This window comes from Sciurus carolinensis, chromosome 8 (genome assembly GCF_902686445.1).
Source record: "Sciurus carolinensis chromosome 8, mSciCar1.2, whole genome shotgun sequence".
Classification (NCBI taxonomy): Eukaryota; Metazoa; Chordata; class Mammalia; order Rodentia; family Sciuridae; genus Sciurus; species Sciurus carolinensis.
Window position 1 is genome coordinate 19,131,961 of NC_062220.1, and position 17,611 is coordinate 19,149,571.

The 17,611-nt window shown below is 48.5% G+C and overlaps 1 protein-coding gene across 1 annotated transcript; it reads left to right on the plus strand.

Moving 5' to 3' along the window:
- The first annotated feature begins 1,982 nt into the window (after positions 1-1,982).
- On the plus strand, positions 1,983-17,385 carry Fam180a (family with sequence similarity 180 member A). Its single transcript, XM_047561464.1, has 3 exons — positions 1,983-2,269; positions 11,624-11,724; positions 13,308-17,385. Exons 1-3 carry the CDS (start codon positions 2,194-2,196, stop codon positions 13,638-13,640), a joined length of 510 nt encoding a protein of 169 aa, XP_047417420.1. The 5' UTR covers positions 1,983-2,193; the 3' UTR covers positions 13,641-17,385.
- The last annotated feature ends 226 nt before the right edge of the window (positions 17,386-17,611 follow it).

Here is a 17,611-nt window from a genome sequence, read left to right on the forward strand (position 1 = left end):
GCACGGAGAGATCGAGGAACTCCTCCAAGATCACACAGCTGCTAAGTGATGGAGTCAACAGTGGATACAAAGACAGGCAGCCAGAGCAGAGTCTGCCCTCTTATCTTCCAGCCTGATACTGCCTGAGGTGGTCCCAAGTCACTGGCTACCTGTGCCTATTGAGGACTCAACATGGGGCTGGTTAGAACTGAGATCTACTGTAAGCATGAAAACTCTGCAAAAAAAGAATACAAGATATCTGATACATAGAAATTAAATAACAGATATTTTGAGTTAAATAAAAAGTATATTACAGTTCATTGTACCTGCTTCTTCTTACTTTTTTTGGGGGGTGGGTTACTAGAGATTGAACCCTGGGGTGCTTGACCCCTGAGCCACATCTACGGTCCTTTTCATTTTTATTCTGAGACAGGGTCTCGCTAAGTTGCTGAGGGCCTCGCACTTGTGACCCTCCTGCCTCGGGCTTCCAAGCGGCTAGGATAACAGGTGCGCACCACCGCGCCTGACTTCCTCTCACTTTTTAAACATAGCTTCTGGAAAATTCTAAATTACTTTTGGGACTTGCGCTATATGTCTTCTGGCAAGTGCTGTTCTACACTGACCTCACAGCTGGTTGTAGGTATTAAACCAGGGACTGCAAGGAGAGAACCTAGCACAGCACTGAAACAACGGAAGCTCACAGTAGCTGCTATCAGTGTTGGTGAGACTAGTGGTTTTCAAATGTTAGGGCAAGAACTGGGATTGCAGAAGAGGAGACCTCAAGGTGTCCTCGCCGGGAGCCCATCACCCTGTCACCATCTCCACGGACTGGACGCTCACAGGGTGGGGATCTTCAGGTGCCCTTCAAGCTTTAGTATTCCCCGGCTGTAATTTCAGAAGTGAGGAAGGCAAAGTCTAAGTGTCCATTGTGGTACTTTCTAAATGATCATGGGGAGATTCTGCCATTTTGCTTGGAGGCTTGAAAGGCGCCAGTCACAGATCTGAGCACCGTGTGGAAAGGGAGGTTTGGATGTGATTGTCTCCCACAGGTTCATGTGTTGGAATCTTGGTCCCCACTGTGGCAGTATTGAAAGGTGATAGGATCATCCAGAGGTGGTTCTTCCTGCAAGGGAACTGGGTCATGGGGGCACTGCCCTCAGAAGGGATTAATGTAGTTCTCGTGGGAGTGGGTTGACATTAGAAAGGAGTGAGTCAGACCACCTTCTCCAAGCTCTCTAGGCTTTCTGTCTCACCTCATGATCTCTTCCACATGCATTCCTACCATTGTGATGCCAATTGACGTGAGATCCTCACCAGAGCTGAGAAGCCGGCACTATGCCCTTGAACCTCTAGAACCATGAGCTAAATAAACCTCTTTGCTTAACAAAGTACCCAGCCTCAGGTACTTTGTTATAGCAACAGAAAAGAGCCTAATACAAGCATCATGGATGTGTATGGTGTGGGAGGGCCAACTCTGGGTTTCTGGATTTTGATCTACACAGACTCACACATACTGCACTTGTGCATGTCACCTCTCCACTTGTGCTCCCTCACAGCCTGGCAACTCCTCATCCATCCAGAACCCGGGAAGGTTCTAGGCCCCCAGATCCCTAGGTCCAGCTCCAGGGATGGGCAACGGTGACATCAGGCCGGGCACTACAATGATTTTGCTGTCCTGAAGGCAGTTCCAGGCTCCACCAGGCCCAGCATCTGCCAGGCAACCTCCCAACTCTTCCTCAGTCCTCGCCCCTGGCTCTGATGTAGTATGTGTGGACGGACAGGGAGGGCAGCCAAGTCTTCGCCGGGCTCTCTAACAAGTTCCGCGGGTCTGTTTGTTAAAGAAAAATTCCAGTGGGCGCATCCAACACATGGAACTCAAGTACAGAAATGATATTTATCCACCCCACTGCCAAGGAGATCACATGCCCCGTGAGTCACTCCAGATGTGCTCAAAAACAGAGACTCTGTGTGGAAGCCCAGTCCCCAATCCCAGAGAGAGTCGGATTAAGAGAGGTACCGACTCCGTCCCACCCAGGAGGCAGTGGCTGGCCTCCACCCTGCGGAGGCGAGAAGAGGGCATTTCTTCACTCCTGGAAAGGGAAGGGGGGCGAGAATTCTATCTGCGTCTCCCTGGGAGGAATTCCGGGGCCTACCTGTAGCCACTGGGGTCCCACCTGGGTTGAGGGTCCACTTTTCACCTTTTGGGAGGAAAAGATGGACTGGAAGACGCTGCTGCTGCTGCTGTTATATTACAATGCTCAGGCTACAGTGTCCCACAGGTGGAGCCGGGGTGAGTTACTTTTTATTCATTCGTTGGTTTGACGCTCATTCTTGTTTCTTAAAAATGACTAGCGCTGGGAGGGGAAGTAGAAGCCCCCGCCCTCCTTTTGCCTCATCTCTGCCAGTGCACCCTGGCACGGTCCCCTGATCAGGAGACGATGGGAAATGACAGTGGAAACCGTCGGAGCTGCTGACTGGGGAACTTGGTCAAGGTAGAGAACGGAGAGGGCATCCCCTGGCAGGCCAAAGGACGGCTCCTCTCTGCTGCGTGGAATGTGACAGACTCCCTTCCACACAGCCGCTGCAGCTGGGCAGACCCTCTGGAGAGCAGGTGTCAAGGTCTTCTGCCGAAATCATGGAATAGGGGCGCTGGGAGGAAGGAGGCGTGCTACCTGGGTGGCCCGGACAAGGGACTCCCAGCCTGGGTGGCCAGGAGGGAGGCCTCCAGGCTGCCCCCTGACCAGGAGCAGCTGCATTTTTGCAGCCCGGTCAGGCTGGCCAGTGGCAATGAGGAAAGAACCCTTGGGCACTCAGAGTGCTTGGCCACTCCCACTGGCCCCCCAGAGCCACCAGGGGAAGAAAAGTGCCCTGCAAAAGCTTTCCTCTCCTGGCTGACACCCTCCCCCTCGGGATGTCACTCCTCAGAGCTGGGACGGCATCTTTTCTCCGTGCCCTGGGACGGGCTCTGCCTGGCAGGCGCCGGCAGCCTGTGGAAGCAGTCGGGTTACCACATTAGGAGAGGAGGCAGCAAGAGGGCCGCCCGCTCTGCGCCCATGTGAACTGAAAGCTTCCCACTGTCTGAAGTCAACTGAGTTCATCTTCCCAGAAAGAACTGGAAGAAGAACGGGGTGTGCTGAGGTCAGATGGGTACGGGTTTCTAGAGACCCAAGTGGGACGAAGGCTGGGGTGGTGACATGGGACGTACACCCTGCTCCTCGAGGACAGGGCCCGGGAAGGAAGGAGTGGAGGAACAGCAGCACTGGGGGAGAAGACCCTGAGATGGAGGGGCGGCGGCCGCAGAGCCACGACGTTTACGTTGGACTTATTTCTTCACGCAGAAGCCTGATACTGGGAACCTCCCAGTCCTGCGAGCTGACCAAATGATTGATGTCCAGGGGCAAAGAACACAGCAGTCCCCTGATGACCTCTTTCACGCGCACACCACACATACACACGCCTCACACACCTCCCTGCTTGTGGGGTGCATAGACTTTGGGGCAGTAATGGAAACAGAGCAGAGCCATCTAGAATTTGAGTTCTGCCACCCACCCCTGGGTCACACTGGGGGCACAACTTAATTTATCTATTAGGAAGGGACCACAATAGCTACTCTTCCTAAAACACAGGCTGTTAGAAAGTCAAAGGAACCAGGCACGGTAGTGCACACCTGTAATCCTAGTGACTCAGGAGGCTGAGGCAGGAGGATTGCAAGTTTGAGGCCAGCCTGGGCAACTTAGTGAGGCCCTAAGTAACTTAGTAAGACTCTGTCTTAAATTTTTTTTTTTAAAATGCAGGAGGAGAGTAACCAGGGGTGTAGCTCAGTGGCAGAGTGCCTGACTGGCCTGGGCCAGTCCCTGGGTTCAACCTCCAATGCTGCAAAAAAAAGAAAAGAAAACAGAAAAAGAAAAAGGAAAGAAGCTTATTGAAATAATTTTACTTATAATACGGCTCCTAAACCCTCTGGTTATTTTAGGAGCTATCCTGCAAGGGTAATCAATTAATTATTAAAAGTAACTAATTGATTGGCTATGTGGTCTCTGGCAGGTCTCTTACCCTCTCTGAGGTTAGTCACTAACAGATAATATATTCATAGTATCAAAATTAACCCTCAGGGTGTGTGGCTATGAACCTCATGAAGGTCATATTCTAAAATATAAATGGGAATGCTCTGTAAATGATGAAGCACTATATAAATGCTCGTCACTACCTACCATTTTTTTTTAAACTGATAACTTTTCATTAAAGTCCAAGACTCTCAACAGAGTCTGATAACATCCTGGGAGCAACTACTCTGGCCCAGGTCCCCCTCAGCTGGGCAGATCTGCCCCCAGCAGGTCCATGGTCTTATAAAGACTCAAGGCCAGTGAAAGGGACAGGAAGTCTGTGGTGAGGCAGCTGATGTGAGGCTGCTGTGGTGGTTTAAATCTGGGTTTGGAGCCAGCGAGCCCGTACCCCAAGTACAGCCCTCACCCCAAGTCTTCCACGCAGCTGATCTTTTTACAACATGTTTTTTCTAATTATAAAAAAATACACCATTCTTGTCAACTTTTTAAGATGAATGAGGGTCACACCCAAGTAGATGAGAATTTTTCCAAATGTGTGTTCCCCTCATCTTCCTCCTTATCCCCACCCGCCTCCAGCCCTGGCTCAGATGAAGCCCCTTCGGAAAGAGTGTGAGGGCGACCTCTCCCTAGAAGGTCTCCTCTCCACTTCCGGTTCCTCCACCCTCCCCACCCCGCGCCCTGCTCTGCATGTAGAAATGCAGAAATAACCCCAAAGGGAGCTCACCAGCCTGGCACACACCCTTCTTTCCACCACTCCCAACCTCTCCCCAAGAAGTGCTCTCGAGGATTCCACCCTGGGAGGTGCTTTCCACGCCAGGATCCAGGATTGCCCGCTCCAGTCCTCCAGCTTGATTAAGACCAAGTGACTCACCTGCGGTCAGCATGATCGATCCAGGGACACGGGACACGCACACACACACAGCCCACGTCCTAGCACACCCAGGTCCTGCCAGAGCAACTTGAGGGGACGGGCCCACCAGACTTTTAAAAAAATGAACACTCTGTATCTATTAATTGATAGGAGCGTCTATGTTGTTCAACAATATAAATGACCGTTCAAGCTGCAGTTTAGTTGGGGAAGCTGGTCATTGGCTTGTTGGTGAAATCCGGGTCCTTGTCAGCTGTGCGTTTTAGAGTCCTGCGCCTTCAGCTGGTGAAGGGTCTGCGGGGCGGGGCCTGCGGTCGCGGCTCCGTGAGTGTTGGTGACAGACTGGCCCCACCGGGCCCTGGGAGGGTCATGCAGTGTCACCGCCACAGTCTCTCCAGGAGGCAGATGCGAGTGTGACCTTTTACAAGTGACAAAACTGAGGGTGGGGCAAGAAGGGGAGAGCGTGACCCTGACGGGCCTGTCTGGCATGGGCTCGCTGTCCCCGCTCACCCCGTCTCCATCATCTCTCCATGCCCTGCAGTGGTGGAGCGTTCCAGCCAAGGTGGCTCCTCTCCAGAGCTCACCTGAGGACTCCCCGCACACGAGGAGAGACCCTGGCTCCTTCTGAGCAGCGCTGTGTTTCCAAAGGGCTGGTGGCCCAGGAGCCACAGAGGGAATGACATCAGTAGAATCTGGCAAAAGATCTTTCACCGTGAGAGCCTTTCCTTTCCACACCCATAGAGTTGCTTCAACTGATTCATTAAAACCACAGTTGGATTTTGGCTTGGTGTGGTCCGCAGTCTGAATCCTTTCCAGCAGGCTCTCTGCTACAAGTGCACAGTGACGTGAACACAGTGGCATCCTTGACGTATTAGTCAAGGTGAGTGTATAGCCAGGCTGGGAGCAGGGAGGAGGTGTTTAACCCAGATTGCAAAAGGTCGAAGGGAAGGTCAGACTGCAAAGCCAGGCAGGCCACTCCACTTCAGGCGCCTGTCTAGGCAAGGAAGTCTACAAGGGATAAGGCCTGGGAGATAGCAGCCACCTCTGCTGAGATAAACCGAAGCAGCTCCTTCCGGGCCAGAAGTGGGGCTCCTCCAGATAGAGGAAGGATGTGGTGGAGACAGAAGTTGACTGTGTTTTCTGATCATTAGCCAGGACCTGGGACTACAGAAAACTCTAGAATCACCCTGTTAGAAAGAGGAAGGTTTTGTAAAGCACTCTGATTGAAAAGATGCAAGTTTGGTAGCAGGAGTAGGCAATGTGTTGCTGTGTGGTTGTTTATTCATCCAACAAAGCGTACAGAGCACTGTGCTGGGCACTGGGAACACAGCAGTGAACGGAAAAGACAAAATCCTGTACCTTCATGTAGCCCACAGTCCAGGGAGGGGACACAGAAAACCAACACATACGTAACATTATGATATGTTGGATGATAACAAAGTAGGACCGAGGTTGGGCCATATGGAGGGTATGGTAGTCACACAGGGCCTCACTGACAGAGACAAAGACCCAAGAGGGCAGGGAGGGAGTCATGCAGTCTGGGGAAGAATATTCCAGGCAGAAGGAATATAAATGCAAAGGCCGTGTGACAGAAGCTTGCCTGGTGTGCTCAAAAGCACACGGGAACAAAGGGGTTGTGAGGAGGCATGTGGCACAGTGGTGTGAGCCAGGGGAGCGAGAAGTCACATCACGCAGCTCCTGGTGGCCATTTGAAGGTCTTTGGGTCTGAGAGAGATGGTAAGGCAGAGAGGGTTCTGGGCAGAGGAGCCACACTGTCAGACCTCCGTCTCCACAGACTCACTTGGGTGGCTGTGTTAAGAGTAGAAGGAGGCAGGGTCACTGCCGCTCAGGGGAGATGCTCCTGGCCAGGACCAGACAGCTGCAGAGGAGGTGGCGGGAAGGCGAGTTCCTGATCATTTTTGAAGAAACAGTCAAAAATATTTGCTGACTGGCTGGATGGGATGTCAAAGAAAGCCAGAGACAAAGGTGGAGCCCTGGTGAGAGATGGGGTAGCCTGGAGGCAGCGCAGAGGTGTGCGTGTGTGTTGGGGTGGCGTAAGGGGAAACAGCTGCACACGTCCACAGAGGAAATCCCAGTAGGAAATCCAGAGGTCTGGCCTGGAAATCAGCACAGCTGGAGTCGGCACGGAGGCGAGCGTGCAGAAGAGGCCAGAGCCCAGTGCACCGGGGTGTGAGCAGGTCCGGCAGGAGGGCGGCCAGCAAGCAGGGATTTTTTTTTTTTTTTTTATGATGATGGTAGATAGAGCAACGTGAGTCGTGCTGTTGTGAAAGATCCAGTAAAGAGGAGAAAATTCATGATGCAGGAAAGAAAAGGCTGCTGTGCTGGAGGGACGTCTTCCTGGAGACTTATGCACACAAGGAAATGTGGGCTCTAGATGGGGGCATGAGAGGAGAGCAGAAGGGAAGTTGGCGTGTGAACAGAGGGCAGGCCACCAGCTTCAGGAGGGGGTGGAACAGTCATCCGAGAAGTGGAAACTGAGAGGCACCGGAAACCTGGTGGCCAGGGGCAGCACTTGCCGGCCCATGCGGGATGAGGGACAGTGAATTTAAAGTAAGGCCACTTGAGGTGGCAGTGTTTCTCTCCAGCCTCGTGCAGGTGCGCAGGTGCAGGTGTGGAACAGATAGGTTGAATAGTGCTTTCGCCAAGTGATTGCAAAGGGACAGGAAGGGAACACAGGAGAGGTACAAGGGAGTGAACCCAAGCGCCTTGGTGATTTAACCTGGCATATCACAGGATTATAAATTGAAGTTAGATTTTTTTTGCCGTGTATGTGCCTTAAAGAATGTTTTATCTCCCATGCATGTATTCATTCATTCACTCATTTGTGATTAATTACCTGATCCTTCCTGTAGTCATTCAGAAGTGAAGAATGTGCAGCATTTGGACAGATGTACCCACAAAAAAGAGAGCATTGTTCACCATATCAGTGAGACTGGGTTTCAGAGTCCGGAAGATCTTGATCTTTAGTCCCATCTCAAACAAATTGGGTGGCCCAGGGCAATTTCCTTAACCTCCAAGTTTCTTCACCTAGAAAATGGGGAGTTAATACTTACCTTTCAAGTTGTATGTAGGGAGTACAAAGCCCATCAGCTGGCACACAGTGGGCGCTCCCAAACTGTTATTTCTGAGCTTCACATTTTAACAGCTCTAGAATGAGACCCAATGGTGTCTCAACAGGAGACATGGGTGGGACCTGCCATAACACATGAATCATGAATCTCTAGATCGGGTTCCTGGAGAGACTTAATCCACATGGCAGGATCTTTGGTGAGTGAATCACTTGTTCTCTGCTGGTTGGTCCAATGTCTCACAGATACTCATTGTCTGGGGAGCTGGGGAGGAGGGGAGTAGCTCTCAGTTCCAGGCCTCAAGGGCAATCTGTGCAGCAGACTTTCAAGCAAGGAGACTAGTGAGGCCCAGGTGTCCCCAGGACAGACACTCTGGGCACATTCACATTCCAAAGAAATACCTGGAGAACAGACTGGGTGTGGGGATTGAGTAGAGAAGAAAGAAAATGAATGGTCCCAGTTTTACACCAAGCAAAATGTACCCAAAGCCAATGATTGACAAGTCTTCTTATCTGAGGCTGTGTTCCCTGGGATGGAGGGGTACCCTCCTGCCAGTCTCTGGGCTCCCCATTTTGCTCCCCTTCTCTTCCTTCTCTCTCAGGGAAGGTGCCATGGCTAATGGCTGCCCAGGAAGGAGCACTCAGGACTCCCTCCTTGCTGAGACGGCACCACTGGGCAAAGCATTCACTCTAATGGGTCGGGGAGCCGAGCTTATGGTGACCGCCATAAGTTTGGGGGATGGGAGAGAAGGGAAAGGGAAGAAAAAAGTCAGCAAAACCTGAACAGTGTCCAAGGCTATTGTTTGGTTTTATTTTGTTTAATACCTAGTGTATTTTTTTTTTGATCATTCCCAAATATACATTGATCCTGAACCCTGAGCCCTGCATTATGCAGGTGCCAAGGTCATGCAGAGGAAGCCTAAAACCCATTCCCTCCCTCCAGGACCTGGCAGTGCTGATGACACTTTCCAGGAGTTATTAAGCAAGATGTGAAATGTGCAGAATAGATGCCAGCAGCCTCAGAATATAGAGAAGGAAAGCAGCGTGTGGCTGGGTGTCCAAGAGAGGCTTCCCAGGGAAATGAGGTTGTTCTTCTAATCATGTAGAAGCAGATCTAGCTTCAAGCTTTGCACATATGTATATGTGTGTGGAGTTGTTTTGACCATTGGCACCTCTGTCATGATCCAGCCTTTATCATTATGGACAAGAATATCTGGGAATGGCTGCCATTTAACTTTTACCTCTATGTTTTGACATGGCCTTGAGAGAGCTATTTCTTGCCCACCACCTCCAGCATCATCAGTGAAGAATTTATTCTCTCCAGATCTCACCTGGAGAGTCAGACTCTGGCAGCTGCTAGACCTCATAAGCCCTCCAGCAGCGGAAGAGAACATAAATATCCCCCATCTCTAATCCAATGCACACGGTCAAGGCAACAGAAATATGAGGGGGCAGCACTTCCAGGGGATTGGACAAATGCAGGAAGGGAGAAGGGAGAAAGGGACCCAGTTAGACTCCTGTGCTCCCCACACACACTTCCTCCAGCAGCCAGGTTTCCCCAGGCTAGAGAACCGAGGCCAATCCTAACAATTTCCACCAAAAGGTTATTGTTAGGTGTAAGAACAGGGGCTTCTGGGAATAGCCAAGTGTCCGTTATTGAGCTCGGTTTTGAATCAGGAAGTATTTTCTTCTCAACTCTGAGAGCCTGGGGTCCACCTGGGGTAAGCACGTGAAAAGAGCTGTTCACAGGGAAACAAGTGAACCAAGAATGCCCAGATCCAAGAGGGTAATAACCTCGGCGGAGGTGACCACAGAAAGCCTGTCATCTGGAGCAGAGAGCGCCACGGACATGACATTCCCTCCCTGCCCCATCTTCTGCTAGGGGATGAATTTTTTCTAAGGAAAAGGTATCTTTAATTTTGCAATAAGAAATTAATTCAGGGACAAGAATTAAAGATGTGAAGTAGTCCTGAGGAAGGGGTTCACTTGATCTAGGACCACATGTCCTGGTTTCACATCCTACCAAGGAGAAATCTGAGGCAAACTTCGTCCACGTTGCCCTCCACTCATTACTTCAGGTTCTGATAGGACACAGAGACGTGAAGCCATTCCTTGGGGAATTTGTAGTATTCATCAGAAATGAGTTACAATATTTCAGCAATCTGCATCCTACCAGTTTCTTCTGAGAAGTGGGAGATTCCTAAGTGAGTTTTTCAGGAAATTCCCTATAAGTTGAAGATGTTTCCATTTTTAACATCTCTGATGGAAATCTTTCTAAACTGCTTCACGAAGCGCCTGCCTTCTTTAGCATAATTTGACCTCTTCTCCATGGCTCAAGGGCACCATTATCCACTCGTAGGTCTGTCATTAATGGTTACGCAAAGTAAGCTTGCACAACTGCAGGGGGTGCCGCTCCTGCTGTAGTCTGATTTCCACGGTTCTTTCTCCAGTTCTCTGGTGAGATCACAGTCAAGTGTCTTAAAGAAGCTGCAGCTTTTCCGAGTCATTGGCAGCACGTTTACCACTGTGGCAGTGCACAGAGGGCCTGAGCAGATGGCAGGGGCTGTTTGCTCCTAGCCTGATGTGATCCTGGAAGATGGCAGCCTATGGCAATCTTAGGGCACCCTGTAACAGCCTTCTCTTTCCCTTGTCCTCAATCAGTTCCCAGTCCTCCCTCTCCTTTGCACCTCCAGTACATCAAGTTCCTTCAGCTACCTTTCTAAATGCAACCACTGGGGAACAAGGTGAAGTCACTGACTTTATACTAAATGCATTGCTAAATCTCAGGGCTCCTAGGGGAAAATCTGAGCTTGACCACAAAATCCCCTATAGCCAAGCACCGGGGTCTTGTGGCAGCTCTCTTCCTTTATTTTGTTACCTGGGTTCAAATTTTTGGCAGCTACACTGCAGATGTCTAGGGTAACCAGAAGTCTGATTCTGGAGCTGAAGAAATAGCTTGTTTTGGAGAGTGCTTGCCTAGCATGCGCAAGGGCCACGGTTCGAATCCCCGGCCCCTCAGAGGGGACCAAAAAAAAAAAACAAAAACAAAAAAACAGAAGTCTGATTCTCTGGTTGACAGCATTGTGAAAAACTATAATCCAGTATACTGATTATAATGATAATATAAAGTGTTCCATACTGCTAATATAAAGTGCTTGATTGTGTGGTATTATTAGAGAACAATATTTTTAGGAACTCGCTTGTTGAATTTGAGGCTTTTTGTTTGCTGTTTACTTCTGTTTGTTTTGTTTTGTTTTGTTTTGTTTTGTTTTTTTTGCAGTGCTGGGGAATTGAACCCAAGCACTCTACCTAGTGAGCTATCTCCCCAGCCCTTCACTTCTGTTTTGATTGATGTGGTTCTGTCTTAATACGAGGTCTCTAGCACAAACGTATCCCTAGGCACGTATATTTTTCAACACTTTCTCGGTTGGTTCTGCCAAGTGAGCAGCCGGGTTTGAAGATGCTGGCCTGACATGCCTGGGAGCTTTCTGAGACACACCAGGGGAGTCCATCACCTCTGCCCACGCCAGGTCAAGATGCACAGGTCACCCTCCGGGTTAAGTGGAGGGACGTGGTCAGCGCGCACAGCAGTCTACGAGCTCACTCTCTTGTTTCTTCTTCCAGCCAAGCTCTTCCCTGCTGCTCATCGGCCAAAGAGGTCGCCATCCATGCCGTTGAACCCAATCCTGCAGACCTCCCTGGAGGAAGTAGAGCTGCTCTACCAGGTAGGCAGAGGAAAGGGCTCGACCCAAGCTCTTTCCACGGCTGCCTCCCAAGTGACTGTGTGATCATGATAATCACTGTGTCCTCAGCCTTGTATCTCACTGTTCCATGCATCTCACCAGTTCTTACTGGCCAAACTTGAGATCGGCCCTTCTTTATCTTTTTTTGGGGAAAAAAAAGAGATGACCATCTGAATCCCTGAACTGAATGACCTGTGCCATGGTAGGGAAGGGCCTAGACCCATCTGTGGGGGTCACAGAGTGCTGCCCATCCCACAGGAAGGAATTCCTCACACCTCCAATCCTTTCCCATGAACCTGAACAGGGAATGACGGAATTAGCAGTTCAGTCCAGGCAAAATTCGAGATTAGATTTGTCCCGTAGGTACCACCGCCCACACTCAGGCACACAGTGTGGCTGATTCCCCAGCAAAGGTTTGGAGGCCGACTTGTCAGCAGTGTCCAGGCGATGCCACACTGGGATCTGGGTGCGGACCCTAAGGCTCTAAGACCCTGCTTGCTGGGACAGCATTGCTGTCTGGCTAGCCTGCTAGTCCAGTCAGGTCTCCAGAAACCTGGGCCACCCTGCACGGTCTCTTCTTCTGCCACTCACACCTGCCCCCCTGAGATCCTACTCCTCCAAACTACAAAGCAAACTTCCTGAGGCTCTTGGTTCAGGTCAGTGGTACAATCCCAGGTTCAATTTCTGAGCTTTAAGTCTTCAGCAGTGTAACCTTGTATAAGCTGCCATTTCTCCCTGGGTCTGAATCTCCTCAACTGTTACATGAAGAAGTTCAACTATGGCCCCCCAAATTCCCCTCTGGCTTTTACAACCTGAGACTCTGTGTATTAGCACTGTCTGATTCAGAGAAAGACAGCCTACAGTAGCCACACAGTTGAGCCAGGGAGATTTCAAACCCTATCCTGGGGAACAGACTGGCAAGTCTTGAACTAAGGAGTCACAGAACCGAGCCAAGCTTTAGAAAGATAGCAGACAGTGTTATGGAGCAGACTGGAGATGTGGAGGCATCCATCCGAGTGTTTACCAGGTTCCTCCTATGAGCCAGGCCCTGGGAGGGACAAGGGTGGCAGATTCAGACTCTATTCTTACAAACTGATGAGAGTTGAAGCCAAATCTCTGTATCCCACTGAATTCCCAGCACAGTTATCTGCATCCTTTAAATCTCAAGCTCTGCTTAAAAATTATCCAAAATATGTATGCTTTAGAAGATTCTTAGGGGGTGAGAGGAAAAAAGGAAAGAAGGGACTGATCTGAGACACTAGAGCAATCATTGGTCACTTAAATAGTTACCAGGGCCAGGCACTGTTATATGTGTCCATATGTGTCTTATGTACCTATCATGAAATCCCAATATCCCAATAGCTCTCATTTTGAGGAGAAGGAAAGTAAGGACCAGAGAAGTGAGGCAATTTGTCCAAGGTTACACAGCAAGTGTAAAGATCAGATGTGGAGCCCAGGTCCCTTCCACAGCTAGCTCCCTAAGTGACTATGTGTGATAGTGACAATCGCTGTATCCTCAGCCATGCCTGGTTTCATGTCTTTCCACATCCCATGTCTCTCTCCAGTTCCTGCTGGCCGAGCTTGAGATCAGCCCTGCCCTGGAGATCTCCATCAAGGATGAGGAGCTGGCCTCGTGGAGGAAGGCCTCGAACTTCCACACCGTCTGCAATGATGTGATCCCCAAACGCATCCCAGATATCCGCCGGCTGAGTGCCAGCCTGTCCAGCTACCCTGGCATCCTCAAGAAAGAAGACTTTGAAAGGACGGTGCTGACCCTCGCCTACGCAGCCTATCGCACAGCCCTGTCCCAAGGGTATCAGAAGGACATCTGGGCCCAGTCCCTCATTAGCCTCTTCCAGGCCCTGAGGCACGACTTGATGCGATCCTCAAGTCCCTAAGTGCCTCCCTCAGAGACTGGCCCACATCAGGACCTTGGAACAGGGACCAGCACACACAGTAATCCAGAAAGTTCACTCTCTACTCCATCTCCAGAGGCCAGCCACAAGCACACCACTAACAGAGAGTGGCAGAGATAACATAAGAGTAACCCCAATATTCTTCTGCCTCTTGGTGCTTCCTGACAGACACCCCCCGATTCGTGTCATAATGTGACCTGGGCAGAAAGAAAGGACTAGAGTGGTTATTCAAGATACCTCCAGATACAGAATGGTTTGCCAGGTGACACACGGAAGTTCAAGCTGTACTTCAACCAGAGAAATTGCCACACACACCCCCTTGAGTGAGGATACAGTACAGAAGACATCATAGTTTTTAGGCATAGCAGGAAGGTGGGAAACAGATTCCTTTGGCCTTAAGGAACCAGGGTGCTGAGGGGAAGGAACCCTATTTCCCAAGGTTCTATAGTAAATGTAAAAGAGGTAGATCCATATCTTAACAAATACGTGCTCAGTCCAGGGATGGACTGGACTTTTTCAAAAGCCATCAGGTAGAATCAGTTAGAAAATCAGTCCGTGTGAGACCTCTGTGTCTTGACTCATCTTTGCTGAAGGTCATTCTCATACAGAGAGGAAACAGGAAGCGGGCCTGAGAAAAGCTGCCAGTCCGTTCACACCATCTTTTGAACAGAGAGACTAAGCTAATGCTAAGAGGTCCTCCTAATGACAGAGGTGGTACCAACACCCAGGCCTGTCGGTAGTTGTTTATCCTCATCAAATAATTAAGTGCTGCAGATAAAAGTGATTTTCAGTTGGCAGAATTTTGCCCTTTCAAATGCCAAAATTTTCATTTAAAAAATATTGACTTGATATTTATTTAAACTGTACATATATGCATATGTATATATAGTTTAAGCTTCTATTTGGTATCTTAAGATAATCATTTGGAACATTCCAATGAAGGAGGTGGATAAGATAATCTCTAAGATTCCTTCTATCTATTAAATTTCTACAATCACTTGACCATGAGACGCTACAGGAAGGGTGCCTGGATCTGAGAGGTCTGCTAGGCTGTTGGGACCACCCCTGCAAAGCCTGGGCTTTGCTCACTGCGTCCAGTTCTGAGGTTTCCTGCTGCCTCCCTCCCCACCAAGCTGCTTGAGCCCACCTTCCTTGCTACCAATATAACTTTCATAGTTTGTTCTTCTTTAACTTCCGTTGCCTGCAAACTGAGATAGCTAGGCTTCTATAACTCTGTGTTCATGAGAGTTGAAAGATGAAGGTCTCTGCTAGTAGTGAAGTACCTACGTTCTGATACAGATTCCTCACCAGCACAGAGATCTTCTGGCTTCTCCTCTCAGGTTTACAGCTGGGTTCTGGAGGCTAACACTGTAATAAGTTTGATCTTTGAATGAGTTGGATTCACTGGGCTAAATTTGATTCTTTAGAGGGTATTTAATAATCATCATTTGATGATCATGAGGTCCAGACTTCCTCAAAATCTTTGAACCAAAGAACTGACTATCAGCACTAACTGCATGGTCTTTGGAGAAATACTGAGAGGCCAGAAGCAGGCACTTATCGCCAAGAAAAATACAGCTTTGCATTCTGATACTCTCAGGCTCAGAAGTTTAATAACTCTTAGCCTCGTTATCTTTCTCACTCCCTGATTATACCACTCTTTATTTCCCTCAAAGGCAGATTCTGACGTGTGCTTTTTTGCTCAATCTTCCTCTAACATTACTGTTCTCTTTGACACAGTCTCTCTGCTTGTCCTTTCTTTCATTCCATTCTAGTTTTTGTCTCTGTTCCTTTGTATTTTGACCCAATTTTGATTTTTTTTTCCTCCTGTACTGGGGATTGAACCTAGGACCTCATATATGCTAGGCAATTGCTCTACCAGTGAGCTATAGCCCCAGCCCTTATTTTTTATTTTGAAACAAAGAGTTTCTCTAAATTTCCTAGGCTAGCTACTTGGGAAGCTGGGATTACAGGTGTGCACCACTGTGCCCAGTTCTGAATGTCTTTCTTTCTGTTTTTTATACATCTCCAAATCCCTTCTGGTTGACTTTTGCTCACTCTCTTTGTCTGCCTTTCCATATGTTGACACTCGGTGTCATTCAGTTTCCTTCGAACACAGCAAAGGTCAATGTACAGACAAGGTCAGGATTACTGAGGGATGGGCCTCCTGGCCTCCCTTCACTCTGTGTACCTTTCTTGGATGTGGGGTGGGGAGGAGACTGGCATTATCCTCAGTCCCTAGATACTGTGCAAGATGGTCAGTCTGAGACTCCACCCCCATCAGAATGAACCTAAGAACTTTCTTGTACTCAGAATCATCAGGTGGAAAGACCCATCTGTGTAGTTCCTGCCTACCATGTTAAACAAAGATGGCAGCTCCCAGTGTAAGAGATCTGGGAATGAAGGACCATTCCCAGGACCGATGGGAGCAACAACAGCTCATTCACTCAGCAACAAAAAGTGAAAGGCACTTTATATTCATAAATTATGGCAATCAGTGACTAAAAAAAATAGAAAAAAAAGGACAGGATCTTTTTAAGGACAAATGAAGACTTCATTTTCAACAACTAGATTCTTAAACATGATTTTTGTCTAAGACAGATAAATTCTTACCCGCAAAAAGTTTTTAAACGATACCTTCATTGACATACAAAATCAAATATGCTCACCACCTCCACTCAGAAAGCACTACTGCTGGGCATGGTGGCACATGCCAGTAATCCCAATGGTTCAGAGGCTGAGGCAGGAGGATCTCAAGTTCAAAGCCAGCCTCAGCAAAAGCAAGGCGCTAAGCAACTAAGTGAGACCCTGTCTCTAAATAAAATACAAAATGGGGCTGGGGGTGTGGCTCAGTGGTTGAGTGCCCCTGAGTTCAATCCCCGATACCCCCAAGCCCTCCACAAAAAAATGCCCTACTTATTGCCCAGTGAACAACCATAGGGTAGAAACAGACTCTCCCATTTGACCTCATGAGCACCACACTCTAGATAACCACAGTCACAGTGGGGCTGCCTTTTGTCACATTTACTCATAGAATAATTTGGGGTTGGATGTTTGTAGTGGAAACTTGCCTGTGACTTATGGGACCATTTTTGCCATTTCTATACTGCTGGGAAACTTTAGTTTCTAAAAACTCTGGAAGCTACCTGCATGGTTGGCATCCTTATGACTCTCTCTGATTGTTCAAGAGATGATAACAAACATCAACATGCTGAAACTTTCATTGCTCTGTCATCTCACCTTGAATTGGATGAAAAAAAGTTACACAAAGGGTAAATCAAAAGGCATTTCTATAGGTAAACTGATCTAAAAACTTGTCATCTTAACTGTGTTGAAGCCTACAGTACACTAGTGTTAAATCTATGCACATTGTTTTGCAGGGGTGCTTTTTGGGTTTTTTGTTATTATTTTGTCATGTTTTTGTGGTGCTGGAAATCAACCCCAGGGCCTCCCACGTGCTTGGCAAGTTCTACCACTGAGCTCTGTCCACAGTCCTGCACACTGTGCAACAGACTCTAGAACCATCGTTCTATCTTCTGTTCTTAAGCGTCTGGCTACTTTTGATACCTCATTCAAGTGGAATCTATCTTACATTTCTTGAGCATTAGATTCCGAAGTGTTTTCTTCATATAAATGGATTGAACCCTGAAGGAGAACTACTGGTCTTACTGTGTTACGCGCCTTACCTAATTTTATTTAACAATATTCATCTATGGTATAATAAAAATGCCACAATCAAGTTACTAAACTCTCTGGAATCTTTGTTATCTCAGATTATCTCACTAAAGAATTTAAAGTGATTTCTGAGTCCAGTAGTGGATACTGACTTCAACAGCTGTTTACTATCATCTGGTCTCTCTAATATTTGCAACCAAAACATCACACATGTGGTCTTGTTCATTCTGAGTTTCAAAATCATTATTAAAATGAGGCCAGAATCTAGTAAATACAAG

Coding starts and splice junctions, on each gene's coding strand:
- Fam180a (XM_047561464.1), top strand. CDS start 2,194: ATGGACTGGAAGACGCTGCTGCTGCTGCTGTTATATTACAATGCTCAG. Junction 2,270..11,623: donor GTCCCACAGGTGGAGCCGGG/GTGAGTTACTTT, acceptor TTCTTCTTCCAG/CCAAGCTCTTCCCTGCTGCT. Junction 11,725..13,307: donor AAGTAGAGCTGCTCTACCAG/GTAGGCAGAGGA, acceptor GTCTCTCTCCAG/TTCCTGCTGGCCGAGCTTGA.